Here is a 21,985-nt window from a genome sequence, read left to right as displayed (position 1 = left end):
AACAGATGATAGGATCATCTGTACTGCCCTCATTCTTCATAGCATTTGTTCTCAGGAGCTGCATTTTAAACGATGCTTTCTGGGGCCCCAAGTGCCTTTTTTTACACAGATAGATAACAACACAGGGTTCTATTTCATAACTTCACATGCTGCTTCAGATGGCCAGATAGATTGTATGTATGCACCCTGGTAGATTTCCTTCCTCACTGTTCAGCAATCTAAGAGCTGTTAAGTGGTGATTTTGTTGGCCTCCACAAAGAAGCATGTGCTGTACATGTAAATACATGTACACTGTATTTATCAGTCATAGTGTATGAGGAAAACTGCTGATTTGGAGGCCAGAATGCTGGTGAGATTGACCTTCTCAAATAAGATAGACAGAATTATGTATACAAGAATTATCCCTGAATCTGCATGCTGACCTTCTTTTGAGGGAGAGTTCTGCTCCTAGTTCTGAGAGCAAAATGTACCAATATGACTGTGCATTTCCTCTACCAGACCAAAATAAGACAACAAGTCAAGTGTAGAGATAGATGCACATTTTATTTTACTTGTCTTTTTTATGTGAAACACACTTTCCCCTTCTGAAAGAGCTTAATTAAAGCTCTTTGTAAAGCTAGGTTTTCAGTATGAAAGCCGTTTAGTAACTATTAAATAAAGTTTTATCATTAAGAGAGGAGCAGGAGTCATTCTGCTGAGACACAGGAGGCTGCAACTAGCCCTGCATATCAGATCTGTGTGCCTGATCCCAGCCTCTGGAAATACATAGTGTATTCCCAGTTAGCAGCATAGGTACATACAGAATAGAACTTGACAAACAATTTGCAGCCAACAGCTTGAACCAAATTTCTTAGATATATCTGTCTATTAACTAAAGACTGTAAACTCACTGTGGCCTAGAGATGAGGGTTGGCAAAATAATATTAAGCAAGCAATCCCCTGCACACCTTCAGAAAATCTGAGATGGCTGTGTAAATGCTTTCAGCGTGGATGGCAGCTGATACTAGCAGATGTGGTTTTTATGGTCAGGTGGGACAAGCCGGCTAAAAATCAATAGAACTACAGTAGTATATACCGCATAAACATAGGCTTCAGCTTTGGCCATGTTCTTCCACAGGATATAAAGTGCATCCATGAATTAACTGCGCTTGCCTGAGCAGAGATGAAAAAAGGCAGAGCCCTTCTGCTGTAGCTCTTGTAAACAGAGTTAAAAAACAACTCTATTCTAAGTGGCAGTAGACAACAGCCTAGTTGGAAGGACCGTTTGCAGTGTGCTTAACAGGGTTTGTAGAATGAGCTTCCCATTGGGAGTCTCGAATATGAGGATACAAAAATGGATAAGCAACACCTTGTCCACTACTTTTCAGAGACGATTTTCCTGTGCAACATGTGTGCCTGATGGAAATGCTCTACTGAAGAACAGGAGCCAACTCAAAGTACAGTTTCCCTGACAACTCCAATAAGACTGTGAGGCCGTTCATGTTCTGTCCTCTGGGTCTTCCTCTCTGCTAGATGAGTTTCACCTGCTGTGAAAGTGCTCAGGTCACCGCAACTCTCCAGATGCAGCAGTCCAGGGTGTCGTCTAAAAGGTAGCACATGGGCCCTCAGCGCCGTATCTTGCTGGGCAGGTGCCATCACCTTGAACAAACAAACACTGATAAGATTTGTTTTCAACCTCTTGCTCCATTTAAAAGATTTCTTAGCCAACCAGGAAGAACCTGGTTGTGGCATTACTCATTTTCTAAACAAATAAATAGGCATTTTAGAGTAAAGCTGGTATTTGCCTAAGAGAGATGATGCGAAAAAAAGTCCCATAGATTAAAGGAGTGAGTGTTGTCATTCTTCAGCTTCTAATTTTTTTTCCCGGTGAAAGCTGCACAAGAGTTAGTTCACCCCAAACCATTTCATGTCAGGTATCATTTAAAGGAATGTATTATTCCTGCAGAAGCCACACAACTAACAAGCTGCGGGCCAATGTGAAAAATATAATTCTCATAAGTATCTTTCAGCATTTTTTGTTAAATCTGTTGTGGTTTCTGCCAGTGGAAATCCTGCTATTTATGCAGCCTAAATTAATTTTTAACATGTTTTGCAGGACAATTTAAACCAAAGCTAAAACTCTCACAGCAGATCATTCACACCCTGCTTAAGTCAACTCATTTTTCCAAATGGTTTATAAATCAGCCAAAAGGTGTTTGATGAAGGTTACCGTGTCTAAATCAGTCTCTGTTCCTGCCAGTTGCTTCTCTTCTCCCCCCACAATTCTTGACTCTGTTTACAGTCTTCTGACCTACCCTGCTTTGTCAACCACAAGGACAGAATGTCCCACATGTGCTGCCTCTCTGACTCCTATACAATCCCTACACTGAGTTAAAATAAAGCACTGGCCCATGAAATAAGAGTTATGAATGTATACTCCCATACCAAGGCTAGCCTACAAACGTGAATAATGAAACTACCTGCTCAAGGAAGGTAGCGCTGGTGATAGCTTCTGCCATATGTTCTTCATCTGATTTTAAAACACATTTGATATTTTCCACCAACTCATGTATGTCGGGGGTCATGGTGCAGGAAGACTGCTCCAGAAACCGTGCCACAAGCAGCTTGGTGTCCATGTAGGACTTGTAGTCTACCAAAGATCGGGGTCTTGCCCTCAAAGCTCTTGCTCTCAAACTGTTCCGCAACGTGACAGTGCTGAGTTGTGGTTTTATTTCAATCTGAGTTGCAGCTTCACAGCTGACCACTGCACCTGAAGACAAAGATCAACCAAGAAAACAGTTTACTTGGTTCACATACAAATATCCAATAACACTTCCACACCAATGTAGTGATGAGGCACTACACAGTTTAACCAAGTGAAACTTAGTCTGGCATGTTGTTCAAGGCTCTTCTCATTGCTGTGTTTGTTCACATTACAGAAAACATTTATGAAATAAGAGTACCTATGCACTATGGCTGAGTGTGTATCATGGGGACGACCACTTCTGTGAACGCTGCTTTTCCATTGTGTGTTGGGTCAGTTCTTTCTGCTTCTGCTCTGACTGATTAGAGATAGGATGAGTATTTAGTCTTCATGTTGATACACAAAGCAGGTTAAACATGGCTTGTGAGGTCTGTGATCCTCCCTAGACTTTCTTTAACACTTTCAGCTATTAGCAGACAACTGTTCACAAAATACCTAAAAATAATTGTTTCTCCAGCTGGGAGCTAGTAATACAACAAAGCAGAAAATTCATTTTAAAAGCCATTCAAAATGACCTTGCAAGGACTAAACAAGGGACACTGGAGCATCAGTTCCACTGCCTTCAGTCTGAATAAAAATCCACCACCTTTGGTCTAAATAATACTAATTTTTGGCCCTGTAAAAACAGTAAGAACACCAATAGATTGCTCAAGTATCTCTTTAAAGATGGCATTATTCCAAATATCACCAGGAACAGATCCAAAGTTTTTCAGCAAGAGCAGCACAAGCTAACTTCAAGCAGCTTCTGCTGCTAAGGCAGCTGACTTCCCTTTCTGCAGCGGCTGCATATTCAACTTCCACATCCAGTCTGAATAGGTCTAACCCCTTATACATCAGCCCAAACACTTCTGGCTGACAGACTGCCTCTCCAGCAGAAACACACTGCTCTGCTTTCTCTGCTCTGAATAGGCGCTGTGTCATTTAACTACTGCTTCAGCAGCAGATTCTCTAGGGTGCGGTGGTGAAAGCTGATAGGAGGAAAAGAGAAAACAGATGATGCAGTGGAGACGTGAACACGTTCTGCAAAATACTAAGAGTAATCCAGTGTTCAAAACAAATGACCATTACAAACACTCCCCCATTTCTGTTTTGTGTGCACCAATGCACATCAGCAGCTACTATGGGGATTCCAACATGCTGCAGTAAAAACTATAAGACTTTGGACAGCTGCAGACTTTGTTCCTAAAACTGAAAGACTACAGAGAAAGCAAAACTGCGGTGCTGACAGCAGTGTGTATGACAAAGCACAGCCTGCATGCTGTAACATAGGCACAGTTAGGAGACAGGAGCTGGTGTTTGTAGGCTGCTGGTTCAGGGTGCTAACCCTCTCTGACAAATGTTTTCCTAGGGGTTCATTACCTAAACAAGGACAGAGAAAGTCAAGTCACCTTGTGACAGCTGGCAGTGTAGCACAGGGTCACTTCTGGACCGTTTCTGTAAGGGACTGAAGGTTCTGTGAACTTCTGCGGGCGCGGCGCTGGCAGAGGGCAAAAGGCTTGTTCTGCTGGAAGAGTTGGAAATTTCTTCACCTGAGTAAGCAGGAATAGAAAAGGTGAAGGAAAGTAGTTAGAACAAAGCAGATCTGAGAGCATAATCATTTAAGATGATTGTTTTTTTGTTTGTTTTTTTTTTTTTGCTCCCCAAATAGCTGTAATGATTACAAGTGCTTCTATGTGAGCATCTGCCTGCACACACAACAAACACTCATCTGAGGTCTGCTTGAACTTTTACAGAAACCTATTCACCTTATCCAGCTGGAGTAACAGCAAATACATCTTTGCTTCACGGGAATCTCTACCTGATTGGAGAGAAGGGCGTCCTCCTAGAGCTAAAGCCAAACCTTGCAGTGCCTACTATTCTCCTGCATATGAGCAGAAGTACCAAAACAAAACAGCATCCAGCCACAGAGGTCAGACACTGCTTGCAGTTATGTAGCTCATGAATCAATCATCAAGAATCAAAGACCTTGTTTCATTCCAGTGAATGAAGCACTTGGTAAAATTAGGTCTTGGATGATCTCTGCTTGTTGAGAACAGCAACTTCTATACCAATGCATCTAGAATCTTCCAGAAAGAAGGAAGGGTAAGAGCTGGGAAAGCCATGAAGCAGGACCTAGCAACAAACCATGGCAGACTGAGTGCCAAGGTGGACTGAAGAATCCACTGCCAAAGCAGACTCTCTAGTGGAGCTGTTCTAGCAGTCACTTCTTTAGACACGGTGATATTGGTGTTCTGGTGAGGGTGTTTTTTAATACTATTCAAAAGAACAAACTGATTTCAAGACTTTAATGAAAATCCACATTAACTTTACAGGTGTTAAAAAGGGGAAGTGGTTCAAAGCTGAGTGTGCCTTGAAAATACCCAGTTTGCAATGACCAAGGGCAGCTGCTGAGCACCCCCAGGCCTCAGGAGGTAACCCTCCTATTACAATTGGCTGAGAAACTCCTGTTTGGCTCAACAGGGTCCCTCCTGCAGCTGGGATGCACCTTAGCTAGCAGGCAGCCTTCACTTCCAGTGAGAGATACACCTTGCCCACCCACTCCAGTGGGGGCATCCAAGAGAAAAGCCTGGTGCAGCAAACTGCCAGCATAAGCCATAACTTCACTTTTATTTATAGACTGTTACTTGACATCAGCTGAGACAGCGGGTGGCGTTCCTCCTCCAGCCTGGCTGCAGCACTGCTCCCTGCTCTGCCCCTCCCTGCCCCATGGCAGCAGCACTGCTCTGGCCCCGGGCCCAGGGCACAGCATCCTGCAGGCTGCTAAGAAAATGAACCAGTACAGACCTGGTACACACCCATTGATAGTAATACAGGAGGAGATACTGCTCAGTGTATCAATTCACTGTCCCTGCAAAGCTGAGGAATGTAGAAGAAACAGTGCTTACTATCTCTACCAAGGTGCTTGCTTTCTTCTGCTTGAATTCAGCCAGGCTGAGAGTTAAAAGTCACTTTATAGGCCACTAAGAGAAGAGGAGGGACAAATAAACTAAAAGGATGAGGAGAGTACAATGTGCTCAAGTCTGCTTGATTGTGAAGGAAGATTTTAAATACAAGCAACACCTCCAACAATGCCTCACCATGGCTTCTTTTTCTTTCTTTCTTTCTTTTTTTTTTTTTTAACTTTTCTGACCATCCTTTGCAATAAGTTGCCTCTTCTATAGTTCTTCTATTTTCTACTCTCACAATTTAAAGCAGGAACCGTGCAGCCTCACGTTTGCTATCCTATATCATTTTCTGTACCCTGTAGTTTCTAAGCACCCAGAGGAAGCAAGTGTTGCGTTACCTACAAGAAGGCCTTCACAGAACAATAAATAGAAAACCTATGCTGAGAACAGCTTGGAGCAATTTCCATAGTTTGCTGAAACAATGCTGAAAAATGCAGCATCCACTTGTAGTGTAGCCATGGTGGTACAGCAGGAGAGGCTGAACCTTCCACCAATATCCCATCACATGTTGATGTTGCGTGACAGATGGCAGCAGAGGGGCACTCTGACAGAATGGCATCTGACATGGAAGTGCAGATGGAGTGAAGGTGTGGCACTGATCTCCTCCATGTGGAAAAAATGGCACTCATCAGCACTGGCTGATGCTTGCTGAACATTTTGAGAGCCCAGCCAGTGGATGTGAGCACAGGGAGGCAGAGGGTGGTGTATTTCAGCAGCAGTGACAGCAACAGCAGATCACCTCTACTGGTGCAGAACTTTACAAGCACAGCATGCAGGCTCTTGCTAAGTGTTGGTGAAAATGCACAGCTAATGGTGGCGACCACATTGAAAAATGGTATTTTGTAGCTGAGAATTTGCACTATCAAACAGCACTCATGTGCTCTTTCTAGCTATTACAGTTTCCATGGGAATTAACAGGAGGCATTACTTTTGGAGCAACTTACATGTTCTTTCTTTTTGTTGTTTGCTGTTCACGTACTTTTTTTTTTGCAACTCGAGCATTAACCCCTGTTCCTGCTGCCCAACCATAGTTCTGTATCTCTGGCTTTCAAAGCCAGACACTGCATGAAATCCTTGTGACTGGGCAGAACTGTCCTACAGTAACTTTAAGATGCTCCTACCTGGAGAGGCCAGCCTGCCTCTGCTTTCTGCTGAATCAGCAACAATTTCCTCACCCACTTCTTGCAGTCTGCTTTCCTGGAATAAAACAGAAAAGCTGAAGAACACAAATGGGCGCCAGCACTTTTCAAGAACTGAAGCACTCACCCTGGAGAATGAACTGTGCAGTGAATGTAACTGCACGATGACTATGTTATATGGGCTTTGCTCCACTATAAAACTATCTAATCTGTATAATCAATTTTTATCATCCAGTTCTGCCAATTTCAGTGAATATGGTACAGACTTCCAAGGTGAGCTGCTAATCTTACTCTTACAGACAGACAGACAGACAGACAGATGACATTTGGAGACCCCTACAAACCACACCTGCTCAGAGCCAGTCTGGTTCACCACAGCTTCGTAATGAGGAGGTGGATCCAGGGGGCAGAACACTTCAATGCCTTTACTCCTTGCTCCATAAATGTGTGGCAGAGGAATCACACCAGAGCCCAGCATCCTGTAACATACAACATGATACGGAGCCATTGGCATGGCATCCCCTCAGCATGGAAACAGCTCTGCTGGCACCTTGTGCCTGCTCCTGCTTGGCTCTCAGTAGCAGCCCCTAATACCCCCAGAGCCACCAGGTTTACCTCACAGATCCAAATACGGGTGGGTGTTCAAAACACCATAAGCCAGCTCTGATTGTCATGAACTATTAAATTCCTAATTATAGCTGAAATTCAAGATACTTCTAGTCTCGTCTTACATGTTTTGATGCAGCTGCACAGGAAGAGGCTAAAGGCTATTTCTGCAGTGATGCCTGGCTGAAGGTATTACAGGCGATCAGTTCACAAAGGCAAATTTGTAACATGAGGCAAGTAAACCTCATGGTAAAGGTTACTTCTCAATTTTCACTAAAGAAGCCTCAAATACAGCTGAAATCTCAGATGTTTTTCTGCATCATCTTCCCCTCAGATGGCAGCTCACGAGGGGAAGAATTCAGAGCATCCTCTGGAGAAACCCATGCTAGTAAAAGCTCCTTTTGGCACCGGGGCAGTGTGGTGATGGACAGCCTGCCAAGAGGAGCTTGCCTCCATGGTTTTCAGAGAATCCTTTAAATCTGGCTCCCTAAGATTTTCTCTGCTTTTCCTTGTGAGTTTAGGTACTGACATGGCCCAGAAACAGGCACCTCAAGAAACCACACATTTTGTTCTCTGGATCTTTTTCTGCCTTTCAGTCATCACTGGGTTGTGCTCTGTGTACAGAAACACTGTGCTGAGGAGTCCTTCCCCAAGAGACTAAGGCTTCTCTGGACACAAAGTGAACAAGAATGGCTATGAAAAGGATCCTGATGCCATGATCTGAAGGGGCAGAGAGAACAGAAATGCCAACAAAAGGCTGCTTAGACAGAACAGGAATAAAACTTGGAAAGGAAACAAACAAACAAAAATTTTAAAAAAAAAAAAAAAAAAAAAAAAAAAAAAAAAAAAAAAAAAAAAAAAAAAAAAAAAAAAAGAAAAAGAAAAAAAAAAAGATTTTGGTAGCCAGTCATTACTTTTCTATTTTAAAAAAAAAGGGGATAAATATTTCAGCCACCTTCATCTGCCCCAGAAAGCTTCAAAACCATCTGAAGCTTTCAATCAGTCAACACGAATGTCCCTCTGGCATTACACTTTTCAATTATTCCACATATGTGCTGAGCTTACAGCTGCTGCACCACATAACCAAACAGATCTTGAACCTTAGTTTGATTTCATTTTTAAACATGAGCTGGCCTACACAGCTCAGCTACGTCTCAAAAATCAATGCTGCACAGGAAAATTGTATTGTGTTAGATCTCATTAGAGAATACGCAGCCACAAAAGCATTCCCTTAAGTGCACTCTGTTCTTTGCCTCCTAATTTCCACTCTCTCTGCAGAGGTCTACAGAACCGTAAGATTTAGGTGCATGTGTGAGGAAACATCAAGTAGCAACCTTGCTAAAATGGTGACATGGGTTTGGAAGTGAAATGGGAAAGAGTAGCAAAGGCTGTCTCTGGGTGCCTGCTCGGCGCACTCTGAGTGCAGGGAGGGCCCATCTTTGCTTCCTCCTGCCCTCACACCTCTACCCAGCAGCTGCACATGGCTTTGTGCTGTCATGGTGTGCTCCACAGAAATGTGTCCCAAAAGCAAGGCCACACAGAGCCACAAACACACTGAGTGATGTGGGGCCAGCCTGAGAGCACAGTGGATCTGAGAACACACTGTGTGAGCAAACAGATTAGCACTTAAGCAAATGCCACCAATCCCCAAATAATAAGTACTTTTAAACCCAACTGAGGTAGACTTCTGGGCCTCCTTTACACAGCAGGCACCTGGCCCAGGAAGGCAGATGACAGGCATCAGTGTGAAGAAAGGGCCAGTCCACTCCTCAGTCACCCCATAGCCTTGTGTCTTCAAACAGTGCCTTCAAACAAGCAGCCTCGCTTCACAAAGCTGTAACCTGTGCTTGGATGTTATCAACAAGATTTAATGCAGTAATGGATGAGGCAGCTGCACTATTCCAGACCCTGCTGTGCTGAAAAGACAAACACTGCTGCACAAAAGATATGCCATCAAGGCTGCTGTGCCTGACAAGGACAGCAGCCCCTTCCCAGGCTGGGAAGCTGTGACAAACACATTCCAATAGACTCCTCCGCAGCCAAAGAGATGGCTACATGCAGCACTCTGTTAAACAAGCGAGCACATCAGGTGCTGGAACCAACTGTCATTTATCAACAGTTTTCAGTGAGGTCTGGAGTTTTAGATGACTTTCTCACTGTAAAACTGTTGTTGTCTTATCATTTTCTAGGTAATCCTGCAACAGAAATGATAACTACCTCAGCAAGACCCAAGAGGTCACACACACTGCTCCTGATGAAGCAATGAAGTAAACAAAATGCTCGATCATAGCAAAATATGACAGTTTTAAACGAGTTCAGTGTCTCAGCCTGCTTGAGCATTGTGGTGTTTTTGCCTATAAATATTCAGTCCCACTTGAGTAACAAACTAATAAACAAAGCCAGCTCACCAGTTGCTATGAGAAGCATGTAACTACTGCAAAATGAAGAGTAAGAAAGCCCACAAGCCCCCACTGAATTTCAAGAAATACAGAAACTCGTATGTCCCAGTAAGAAGGAAAGAGCATCTGCAGCTTTACCTGCGATTCATTCTTGGACTGAATGAATAAAATGTTGCAAAATACGATGGAGGTGGCACAGGTGGGACAAAATCTTCAGGGTCTGAAATGTGACCTTGTTCTTCAATTTCTTCTGTGGAAATCTGACATTCGCCCTAATCAAATGCAACTTCTGTTAACAAAGCTTCCAACTGAGATCTAACAAATTACTGAACTGTGTAATCTACTAATAATGTTAGTATGACTGTTTATATCAGGCAGTGCCTGCACTCACGTACCATGCAGGATCTTCTTGTTGCAAATATCTGTAAGTAACGCAGGGCAGCTGCTATCAAGCAAACTGTGGTGCTGAGAGCATTCAGGGCACAAAGAGCAAAGATAACTTTCTGAAGAACATGAAGATTAAGGAAATCAAAAGATTAAATCAAGGTATTTGTAAATGTCAAAAGAAAGAAAAAACAAACACAGGAAACACAAAGATGACCATGACAGTTACTTCTTAGTAATGTATGTGATGCAGACTTCCGCATTCATGATCCCTGGGACTTTAATAGTTTGAAAAAGCTTGTTTTGCCCTATAGAGTTTCCTGACAGAAATCCAGGAGGCTTTAATATACTCAGATGTGATTTCTAGGCCATCTATTCATCCAAGAACTACAGTCTTCCTCTTAGTTTTTCAGTGGGAAATGCAACTGTGAGATAATCACCATTAAAGAAATGTTAAAGCTCTTTTATAGCTGAAGATGATGTGTCCTTGAAGTTGTACTACAGTAGTTTGTAAGCTAAGAAGGACTGAGACTACCAAAAGAGATGACAGAGGCCTCTAATCGTAAGCTTAACCTTACAGCATCTTTACTCATGCAGTCTCATCCAAACCAAACTGCAGCTTTGATTGCATAAAGCACAGAAAGGATAAGAATTCTTTGTTGGATAACTTTGAATGCTGTTCAAGACCCAGAGATAAGCAAAAAACCCCAACAGCAACAACAAAAAAAAACCCAAACATTCTGATCAGTGTATGAGACCAGAAGATAACAGAATTTTTCGGCACTGTTTCACACAAGTTCAGACTTTATCAAAGCAGTCGTTTTAATCAGCAAACATAGGGTACCTTGAGAAGGAGATGAACAGCATTGCATGACTTCACCGGGAAGAGCTTCAGCGCATGCGCTTTTTCTGTGCATTTAGTGGGATGAAATTCTTCACAGCAGAAACAAATCTTGTTTTCACCCACATCCACCTTTAAAGAAACAAAAAAACCCACTTTTTAAGGTATAAGCTGTTCTATGCAACATTTTTAGCTGCGTAACACAGAACCTCCGTTAAACTGTATCTGGACTGGAATATAGACTTATGAAATTAAATTTGTACAGTTCAGTATGACTAAGATTAATGCATCGTAAAGCTCTTATTACACAAATCTCTTACCTGAAACAAGACATTAATATGCTCAAAACATTTAAAAACAGTAAGTGCTACAGTGACCACCGAACAATTTTAATATCCAATCTTCTGCAAGTACACAGCAGCCTGGAAATTCTTTCATTATAGTGACATTCTTGCATTATAGTGCAAACTGGATTTTCCTGCAGTGGAAGTGTTGTGAGAATCCAACATGGTTTAGTCTACCTTATTTGTTTTCCTCTGATGGTTCTCACTGCAAGGTATGAACATGTCCCAGCCAGCTGGAGCAAAAGGGGGAAAACTTCTACCCACAAGCTACTGAGTTAGCACATTTATCTTTGTCAAATGACTGTAAAAATCCTTTATACTTATACTTAAGTGGTCTTTACATTATAGTCAGTGCATAATGCTGGCAAGAGGAATTTTTTCAAGTTATATTTGGGAACCTATTGTACAGAATTAGCTGTGTCTTCAGACAGAGGCCAGCTATCAATGATGTCAAACAAAACCATTTCTGGGACAATTACGTTCTTTTAAAACCCTTCACAACATACCTTCTGGAGGGATTTTACCTACAGGAGATAAACAGCTTATGAAGACACCAGACCTCCCAAAAGCAAGCACTTTTAGACACAGATAATAAAAATACTGTTGTGGATTTCATCTAGTTTGTTCACAAACTGAATTGAGTCTAGACCTGAAGGAGCAAGGTGCCTTTTTTAATCCCAACATGCTACATTTTAATTGCCTTACTTGCATCTCAAACACTAGAACATTTTGTGATCTGGACACGGCTGCTGATGTGGCATGCAGGGAAGAAGTACGAATAAATCACTGTCTGCTCACCAGATCACATCTCGGTACACTGGACACAAACTGAATGCCTTGACATCCCAGTATAAATCCAGACAGGTTCAGCAGCACACAGATGACAGACAGAAGAATAAACAGGTTAACCTGAAATAGCAATGCAAAGTAAACAGTAGAGGAAACAGAACTAAGAAATCAATGCAAGGAACCAATGGCAATGTAAACCTCATACCCAAACTGAAGATGGGAGTGAGTCTCCCCTTCTGGGCAATTTCCAGAACTCACTCAGACTTCACTGAAGTGCTCAAACATGTCCTGCCTTAATCCAGAAGACTGTTACATTGAACACCTTTAAGCGAGAGAGAACTCTCACTCTTGTCTTATTCTGTAGTAACAGTGTTGTAATAAAATGCATGTGGGAAAACTATCAGTCCTAAACAGCTCAGAGCTGAAGAACATTATAATGTAAGCCCATTCTTTAACCTACATCTTGCTACTAGCAAATGTTTCCCAAGCTTGATCGCAACACTATTGCATTGGAAGTTTTAACCTCAATATACAACTACTAAAGTAGTTCTTAGCACTTCTCAGAAGAAAGACGGGATTGTTAGACACACTGCAATAAAAATTAAGAGGAACAGCATTTTTAACTAGCTTTACACATATCACAAAAACACGTAAGAGTTTTTTTAATGTTAGGGTGCACTCTGAGTGCCATTTGTTTATCTTCAAAAACAAAGAATTTGAAATTAATTCCTTACGCAGTGCTTAAGTGAATCATGCTCTAAAAAGCACATCTCTTAGAGGACTGAAATAAGCATACAAAAGAACTTGTCAAGAGAAAATACCCTTTTTTCCCCCCCTGCTAATTGCTAGTTAGCATTTCCAGAGAAAGGCTGAGTTTGCAGGCACCCCTGGAGGTGATCAGGTCAGCAACTCTGCTCTGGCTGAGCCTTCTTCTCAGGTAGGTCCCCCAGCAGCCAGATGCCCAGCACTGTGTCTGCCTGGCTTCTGCATGCCCCCACAGAATGTACAACCCCTCTGGGCAGCCCAAGTCTGACCGCTGTCTATCCTCACAAAATAATTCTCTCACATTCACAGCATTTAGATTGTGCCCATCACCTCACGTCCGGCCAATGAGCACTACCAAGATGGCTCTGGCTCCCCTTTCTTCACTCCTTTCCACCAGATATTTATACAGACAGAAGTTTCCTCCACACTAACCAGCCCTGCCTCTCAGCCTCTCCTTGCCTGCAGGTGCTACAGGCCTTCCTGGCCCTAGGCTGAACTTGAACCAGTATGCCTGTGCCTCTCCCACTGGGGACCACAGAAATGGGCCCAGCACCCACATGTGTCTCACTAACACTGAGGGGAAGGATCTCCTCCCTTGCCTGCTGGCAAGTCTCCATCTAATGCAGTCCTGGTTGCCATTGGCCTTCTGTGCCACAGTCACACTTCACTGTCTCATGGTCAGCAGCTTCACCAGTGCCTTCTTCCAACAGGCAGCCCACCACTGCTGCCTGTTGATTGAGCTCCATGAGATTGCTCTGCCCATTTCTCCAGCTGACCAAGTCTGCATTAACAGCAGCACAGCCATTCAGTGCATCAGTCATTTCTCTCCACTTTCTATCGTCTGTGAACTTGCTGAGAGAGCACCCTGTTCCATTGTCTAGATCATTCATTAAGATTTTAAATATCACTGCACAGCACTGCTGACTGGCCCGTGGTCAGGCTGTGCACCACTGACCACCACCCTCTGAACAAAACTGTTCCTTCAGTTTTCAACCCACCCCACTGTACATTTAACCTGCACTTTGCCAGTTGGCTTTATAAATCATGTTCACCTGCAGATGCAAATTTAAAAACCTTCTCTTTCACTACACACCAACAAGTAAAAGCAGGCGGTCCATGTTATTCCAGTAAAAGAAGGGCTCACCTGTATTTGAACCAGGAGAAAAATACTCCTACACATAGAGCAGGCAAAGACAATTGTGTTATTTTAAAAGCCCCAGTAGAGGTAACTCATCTGAACTGAACTGCGTTGACAAAAATACAAACAACCCACATTTAGTTTTGCCCACTGCCCCCATCTTCCGAGTGTTAGATACACGCAGAGTATGAACAGCTGCAGAAGGTTTGGTGAACATTTCTATGAATTAAACTCCAGGAAATCAAACTGTATTCTAATGTCAGAGACAGTATCTGCTAATCTCTTGCATGGATGACCTTTTCCACAGTAAAAACAAAAACAAACCAGAAACATCCTGCCCTTTGAGGACCTGTCTAAATGGTGTCAGCCAATTCTGTTGAAGTTAGTGGCACTTTTCTCATTAGCTACAAAAACAGCTGCAGCAGCAGCAGGACAAACTTACATGATAAGGCCGTGACCCTATAATTTATTCTGTGCAGGCAGATTACTTGCTGTCCTGCTGGTGCCACTGTCAAAGACAATGTCTAAATGCCAGGGAGAAATTGCTTTGACTTTTAATATGTACACACATGACTGGGGCACAAGCAAGCACTTAAAAAGTAAGTGAAAGGAAAACACTTTCTGCACAGTCACTAGCTCTTCCCTGTGTACATCCAACATACAGGCTTTAAAAGCATCCTTTTAACAATATTTAAATCAGTGTTATTAGCTTTCCATAAACACATGCAGCAGCAATAGCAGTAACTGTGTGTTCATTTTGTGACCTTACTGATTTCCTATTTATTGTACCACATGGAGACCTGCAACTCACATATCAGCATAGCATTACACTGTTGCTAGCAGAGCTAAAATTTAAGAGTGACATGAGGAGTTCAAGTGAACCTAAATATTAAGTATCTATGTATAAACTCTTGATGTGTATGCAAACAAGCAACAAGGAAGTTTACACACCTTCGTAAAGAAGCTACATTTCTTCAGTTGAAAATAAAATGAAGACTGCTGTGGAAGGAGGGGGTTTTGGAGTGGACAGGAAGAAGTCAGCTTCTGTTCAGGCAGAGAATAGCATCCAGCCCAGAACTTTTGACAGTCAATGCCCAAACCACCTCAGGAAACAAACAAACAAACAAACAAACCCCTTTCCACCATAAGCACATTTGGGCAGGCATACACAGGAGGAAGCTTCTCCTCTGAAGTAAAGATCAGAGCATGAGCAGCACAGGCTGACTTCTAAAGTCACTTGACAGCTGATTCCCAGGACAAATAAGTCTCAGACAATCACAAGCAAGGTAAGGTTTCAGAGCCAGGGTTTCTCAGATGGCATGTTGCTGAAGACCACACTGCCCCTGCAAGAAGGTCCATCAAAAGAGCTGATGACAATTCTGTTTTGCTTCACAGCATTCCATCTCTTCAACCTGATATTTGCTCCCCATCCTTTCCTGCAGCCATTCCTCTTCAGACTAGTCTCCTCTTGAGCGTGGTGCTGGAGGCCCATCATCAGCTGTATCTGATAGCCTTCCCTTTCCTTTTCCTCCAGAGGAAATCCCAACAGTCTCTGTCCTCTCCCATCACCCCTGACTCCTACAAGCACCACCAGCTCCACTACCAAACAGCTGAGGATAAATCAGCCCTGCTGCCCAGGCTCCCGGCCAGTGAGGCCTCCGACTGAAACAGGCAGCTGCCTTCCTATCCTCTCCACGTCACCTCATCCCCAGCTCTCTCTTCTCGGCACTTTCAGCAGGCTGGCACTTTGCAGGGGAGCAGCAGGTATCCTCAGCATCCTTCAGCCCTGCAAAGGCCATGCACACCTAGGGGCTTTACACCATGATGCAAGCCCACACAGTGAGATGCCATTACTGGAGCTGGGGGAAAGGGACAGGAACTCTTTGGATAAAATACACCACCCTGATATTCAGAGGAACTGTGCAGTGAAGGAGCTATAAGCAAACAGGTGTGCTCCCTGCCAGGCAGCTCTGAAATCCTGTTATGAGAGCTGCCAAAGGGCCTCTTCTAGAAAGACTCTATACGCTTTAAATGGGGTAGAGAAAAGTGAATTCCATCGGACGGTCCCTCAGAGACTAGAAACTGATAATAAAAATAAGTTAATACAATAAGTCTCAAGAAACAGCATCAGCGTGTCCCTCCCACAAGCTCATCTAAGGGCCAGCATCTTCTGGTGGGCACGTTCTGTAGCACCCAGCCAGAACTTGGTTCCATTGCCAGCTGTGGGAGCGAGTGGGCCTCAAGGCACACCTCTGCCCCTGACTACAGCCTCCTCTGAGAGCTTCTGGTGCACAAGGCAAAGTAAAAGTCTATAAAGAATCACCCCACCTGGGCAGGTAACAAAGCTGTCTGGGAAATGCATTTGAGGGATTCCAGAGGGTACCTGGAGCAGAGAGTTGGAAGAAATTATGGAACCTAACAACAAAAAGAAAGAATAGGCCTATCATTATGGATACAAAGGCCTTTGCAGATTGAGACACAGCCACAGATAATACTCATCACTGTTAGGTCTACATTTACTTTATGCTGTAACTGTTGAGCCAAGTCCAAGTTCTCCACACAGGCACAACTAAACACTAACAAACTGCTGCAATGCAAAATGTGGTAATTCATACCTTGCACCTGGAGTACTCCTCACTCCTCAGATTTCAGGCACAGGTATAGCACATATTCCCAAACACACAAATATCTGAGTTCTGCTACAACTTCATACAACCACCTTCAAGTGCAATCAATCCTTCTGCAAGGCTTATTTGCTACATAAAGGCATTTCTGCACTGGGCACCTGCTGGAGCTACTGCTAGGCGTGCCAGGACAGCCGTGTGATGATGGCTGAGAGCTGGCTCTGTGCTATTTATGAACAGGCAAAGGCAACAGGGACCCACTCCAAAAGCCTGCAGAGAGGAACCCCTGTAGTTCTAAAGCGTGTTTGCAAGAATCCAGTATGGGAGCCTTTCATGAGTAGCAAAAAGTGGAGGCAGTCATACCCAGGAACAGGGTCTGTTTTAGCCCTGAATGTTTTCTGCTTTCACTTATGAATGCCACAACCCAAAGCTGTACTGTCTAACAAGGCACATTACTTAGCTCTTCAGGACATCTACTTTTGCAACTTACATGGCAGCTGAAAACTCCCAAGAGAAAGTATTAAAGATACTAGACAGTGAATATAATAGAAATGTATCCCAAAATAAATTTCCTTATAGAAATTAACAATCTTTCCTCAATAGACCATAGCTAGTTCAATGTACGACTTCCTCTGAAAGTCAGCTTCCTGTTCAGTGCAGGGTCAGCTCTGAGCTCAGACACATCTCAGGAACCTCCCTGCACAACATCCTAGAGCATTCTGTTACCATCCGCTCGCCCATCCACCCAGAAGATCATTCAACACAAATTAAAAGAGGAGGAAGTCCAGTGCTTCTCTATTTCAGTAAAACTAGAAGGATCCACAAAATTTATACATGGGAGGCATGAAAGAACTGAAGAGTCTACAATAGGCAAAAGGCAACAACAACAAGGGCTGCAGGAACAGCACAGAACTCATGTAACACCCAATCAGACACTACATGCAAGCCTCAGGCATTCTGAGAAAGATGCAACTATATTTATTTTTCAAGAAAGCATAGTCCTTCCAGAGCGGGAGGCTGAGATCAGGCTCTTCCTTGTATCCAAAGCAGCAGTACAAAAACTTGTTTTGCTCCTGGAGCACCAAGCAACACACCTCTGAGAAACACAGCTCAGGCAGAGCCTGCTCCCTGATGCTTGGTATGTCTCAGTGATGGCCACATGGACACCTCACATGACCCAAACACACACTGCAAAGAGACAAAACAACTGCTTTCCCTGGAGAAAGTACTTCAGAAGTTATAGTATAGTGAAAACAAAACCAGCAAAACCAACAAAACCCACCTTCAAATGCTTTCATGCAAATCCCATTACTGAGACTTCCGAGAGCTACCCGGCTTCAGATTTCACTTACAAGCAGAAACAGCTTACACACCCTTGCACATTGATTTTCTCCTCTCAGAACAATGTAATGTCAACTGTATTTGAATCACTAACTCTGGATACTGTAGAACAGCAGTGCTTAGCTTAGCTCAGCCTGCCATCAAACACTTGCACAGGTCAAACGAGCACAGCTTTCAAACCAGCTGCCTCTAAGGTTTAGCAGCACTGTCTCAGAGAGATGAATTATCCATATTAAACCAGTATTCTCCTATACCTACACAGAAAGCGTTCTGTGAACACCAGCACATTCTCCAGGCATGATGCTCTCCTGCTCTTATCAGTCTCCTAGAAGAACTCCAGGATGTTTGAAGAACTCAGCCTTCCATGGCATCTGACTTCTTCAACAATTACAGCTCTGCAGACTACAAAATAGACTCAACAGTACGGTCTGTTTTTTTTTTTCAAGGAGAAAGAAGCAGAGCTGTTTAACATGACTGCTGATAACCTGATAATTCCTGCACATCTGCTGAAAATTCTCTCACAACAAGTTTTAATCCATACTCACCAGCAGTATCATGGGCCTCTTCCACGTTGTCAGCCCTATGATTCCAGATAAAATTACCTGTAACATTAAGAAAACAGCATTACCAAGAAGGGAACTACTGTTCAGAAAATGCCATTTACACAGTATTTGCCACTGCTCTGATGGGAAGTATTTTGGAGTGTGAGAGCAGTGCTGAGATGACATGGGGGACACTCTACAGCAGAAACTCAGAGCCTGTGTTGATGAGGTTCTTCACCCCGAAGAGCACCTCAAGGGAAAACACAACTGGAACTGAAATTTTTATCTACTGTTTTGCTTCCTCACATAAAATGTCCAGAAAGTCACGCCAGCAATTCCCACCCCCATCAACTGCCAAAAAAAAAGTTACTTCCAACCTAGGACATGCTTTTCCTGCTACTCAGCCAGCATAGCAGCATGCGTGTAAGGAAAAAGCAAGCAGAAGCATCCCCTCTGCAGCAGGGGCTGCTAATCAGACCTGCTGAACCACGAGCTGTCCCCACAACTTCATCTGAGGACAAAACAGTTAAGGAAGGAGAAAGCACTGCTGCAGAACCGAAGCAAACCACACACCCAGATACTCCTCACTGGATGAATGAGAACCAAAAGGAAAGGCAAACTCATTTCTCAGCTGGTCCTGGGTGCAAGCAGGAACTATCTTTAGTTCGGGGGCCTTTGTGACTAGGCCAGTTCAGACTGCACTCCCACCCCAAAGCCAAGCAGGGACACAAAGGGGAAGCTGCCCACTATCATTTTTATCAAATCCCTTCAGCCGCTTCATTAACCTGACATGACTGATCTGACCTAGCATAACAGGCATACATGACTTGGCCAAAACACCTCCTGGTATCACCACTGCTGTTGCAAAAGCACATACATAATGCTGCAGTTTCATAACAAACATTTTACAATTCTCTGAGCACAAAATAGACACGTGCTTTTATAAAAAAGCACACCAATGCATATAGGAATGGGGTGGCATCCTTAGGGATGCCAACACTGGTTTCATTATGATTAAGATTTAAGGTATATGGAAGAAATGCCTCCCTCAAGAGTGCCTTTCATGAGTGCATCCCAAGAAGGGTGCTGTGCCTAAGATGAGAGAAAGGCACATACTGAATGACAGCTGCCCCAGCATCCCACACTGCTTCTGGACGAGACGTTTCACTCATGCAGCTACGCTCAGAAGACACTTCAGGTAATTTTTTAAGACTGAATATGTCATTGTTTCAGAACTAGTGTGAAAAAAGGTCTTTGTTATTATTATTATTATTATTAAGGTAACTGGGCATTTCCAGGTTACACGTGCAGCTTCAGAACATTTTGTTAGTATAAGCATGGTTCTGTGCACAGGGTTAAAAGAAAGCCCGTGGCTGCCGAGATCTAAATAAACTCTCTTTGACTTGGAACGAGAAAGAAGAAGGCGAAAGAAAGCCAAAGGTAAGACAGAAACGTCAGTGCAGACACCACGCCGCCATCCGCGCGGCTCGGGCTGCAGCCCGGTTAAGGCACGGTACGCGCTCCGGACGGGCCGCCCGGCACCGAGCGCGGCGCTCCGGGCTGAGCCGAGGCCCGGGCCTTGTCCCGCCGCTCGGACGGCGGCTGCTGTCAGAACGCAACAGGAGGGAAGTACCGGCGCTCCTCGGAGCCGCCAGCAGCGAGCACGCCCCGCGCACGAGTCCCATCCCGCCACCCGCTGCCGGGGACGTACCGAGGAGCCGGCCCAGAAGGGACACGCGTTCTTCACCTCCTGGGCGCCGCTCAGCGACAGCGCCCCGAAGCTGAGCGCCACCATGCAGCAGCCCAGCACCAGCTGCAGCAGCCCCAGCGACAGCAGCGGCCGCGACGGCAGCAGCCCGGCGCCCGAGGCGCGGCGGGAGGACGAGAAGCTGGCGGCGGGGAGCGGCCGCGGGCAGCCGGCGCGGCGGGACCGGAGCGGCGGCAGCGAGGGCTCGGCGGGCAACGAGCCCGGCGGCCGCATGGCGGTGCCGGCGGCCGGCGACCCGGCGGAGAGCCCCGGCACGGGGCAGCAGGAGCCCGGCAGCACCGCCGGCAGCGACATCGGGGCACCCGCCGGCCGGGCCGCGCCTGCCCTCCGCCGCCCCTGTGCCAGCCCACCCGGGCGCCGACTTCCTGTGGCTCTGCCCTCCCCGCCCCGCCCGGGAGGTGCCGCCGGGGACGGGCCGTGCCGCGGATCCGCCGCTCCCCGCCTCGCTGCGGGGGACGGCACCCGGCGCCCCCCGGCCTCGCCCCGCCGCGCCCCGCCCGTCGGCCTTGGCCATCGCGGTGCTCCGGCTGCCCCCGACCCGCCGCCCTCCCCCGGCACCGCGCCCCTTCTCCTGTGGTTGCTGCCGTGCCGCGGTTGTCCCGAGTTCTAAAATAAGTGCTCCGGAGGAGGCGCGAAGCCGCCGGGTTGCCTTACACGGCGCTGGCGGGCGGCCCGGCCCGAGGGGAACGAGCTGCTCTGTAAGCAGGGGGTGCCGAGGGGCGGTGGGTCCGCCTTGTCCTCTCCTGCTGGGGTAAAAAGGGCTGCTGCGATGGGGCTCCTGTGCTTGTTGAAATGCTCCAGGAAAGGAAGATCGGGAATCAGCGATCAGCGCCCAGCTTCTGATCAGCGTGTGTGGCTTCGTATCTGCTAGGCTGGTCTGGACAGGAACTCAAAGCACATCTCAGATAGAAAAAGAATCCAGCTTTTAGAACTGTAGGAAAATAAGCTGTGTTAAAGGCGTTACTGTCTTCACTGGACACGTGCCACATGCGTTGTAGCAGTGCGTAAGCTTTGATTCAAAGCAAGGAGAACCTTTGGTGTTACAGGTAGTGCTTTCGAATTGAACACTTTGTGCATTTCTGCTGACTTGCTATTCAGGATTTATAGGACTCCTTACCCAGAAGCATCTCTTGCCAGCCAGAGCCGTCCTCTTGCAATAAAGACACCTCAGAACAATCTGTGTGCCAGGGTTTATGGGCCACCGGCCAGAGCAGCAGTATTTAATGCCCCAGTGGTTAGCGGGCTGCCCAAATGCTGCTGCCATCTGTGCTGCATGACTGTGCCCCATAACTCAACTCATTGATTAGTAAACATGCAACTTCAGCCTTTTCTGTGAGGCTATTGTAAAACTGATTTGCTGCTCGCTTCATGGCTGTAAGATTTTGCCTTTCATGTGGTTAAAATAGATTTACAGACACTGTAAATATATTCCTGAAAGACACCAGGCCCCTGCAAAATGCTGTGCCCATGCATTTCTGGGCTGCAGTGCAGATGTCCCAATGTTACATGACAAACACACAAAACAGAGCCAAAGTCAGAGGGTGCTGCATCAGAAGTCAGGTTGCAGCCCTATCTGTCTGCCATCTTGCTTAGAAAAAATAAAAGCGGGATTTCTGC

The 21,985-nt window shown here is 45.2% G+C and overlaps 1 protein-coding gene across 1 annotated transcript; it reads right to left on the bottom strand.

The window, feature by feature from the left end:
* Nucleotides 1–522: 522 nt before the first annotated feature.
* Nucleotides 523–20,695, bottom strand: FAM189A2 (family with sequence similarity 189 member A2). The gene is made up of 11 exons (XM_015849083.2): nucleotides 20,312–20,695; nucleotides 18,604–18,660; nucleotides 12,200–12,310; nucleotides 11,061–11,189; nucleotides 10,228–10,335; nucleotides 9,971–10,104; nucleotides 7,177–7,306; nucleotides 6,810–6,885; nucleotides 4,132–4,272; nucleotides 2,460–2,749; nucleotides 523–1,638 (listed from the first exon to the last, which is right to left on the bottom strand). Exons 1-11 carry the CDS (start codon nucleotides 20,660–20,662, stop codon nucleotides 1,432–1,434), a joined length of 1,734 nt encoding a protein of 577 aa, XP_015704569.1. The 5' UTR covers nucleotides 20,663–20,695; the 3' UTR covers nucleotides 523–1,431.
* Between the last annotated feature and the right edge of the window lie 1,290 nt (nucleotides 20,696–21,985).

Source organism: Coturnix japonica, chromosome Z, assembly GCF_001577835.2.
Source record: "Coturnix japonica isolate 7356 chromosome Z, Coturnix japonica 2.1, whole genome shotgun sequence".
In the NCBI taxonomy this organism is placed as follows: Eukaryota; Metazoa; Chordata; class Aves; order Galliformes; family Phasianidae; genus Coturnix; species Coturnix japonica.
This window is presented reverse-complemented; position numbering and strand designations above follow the sequence as displayed.

Excerpts from the sequence above, each read along its gene's own strand:
- FAM189A2 (XM_015849083.2), bottom strand. The coding sequence starts at position 20,662 with ATGTCGCTGCCGGCGGTGCTGCCGGGCTCCTGCTGCCCCGTGCCGGGG. Across the intron at positions 18,661-20,311 it reads CCTTCTGGGCCGGCTCCTCG|GTAATTTTATCTGGAATCAT; the intron begins GTACGTCCCCGG and ends TTAATGTTACAG. Across the intron at positions 7,307-9,970 it reads AGTCCAAGAATGAATCGCAG|GATGCTGGGCTCTGGTGTGA; the intron begins GTAAAGCTGCAG and ends TGTATGTTACAG.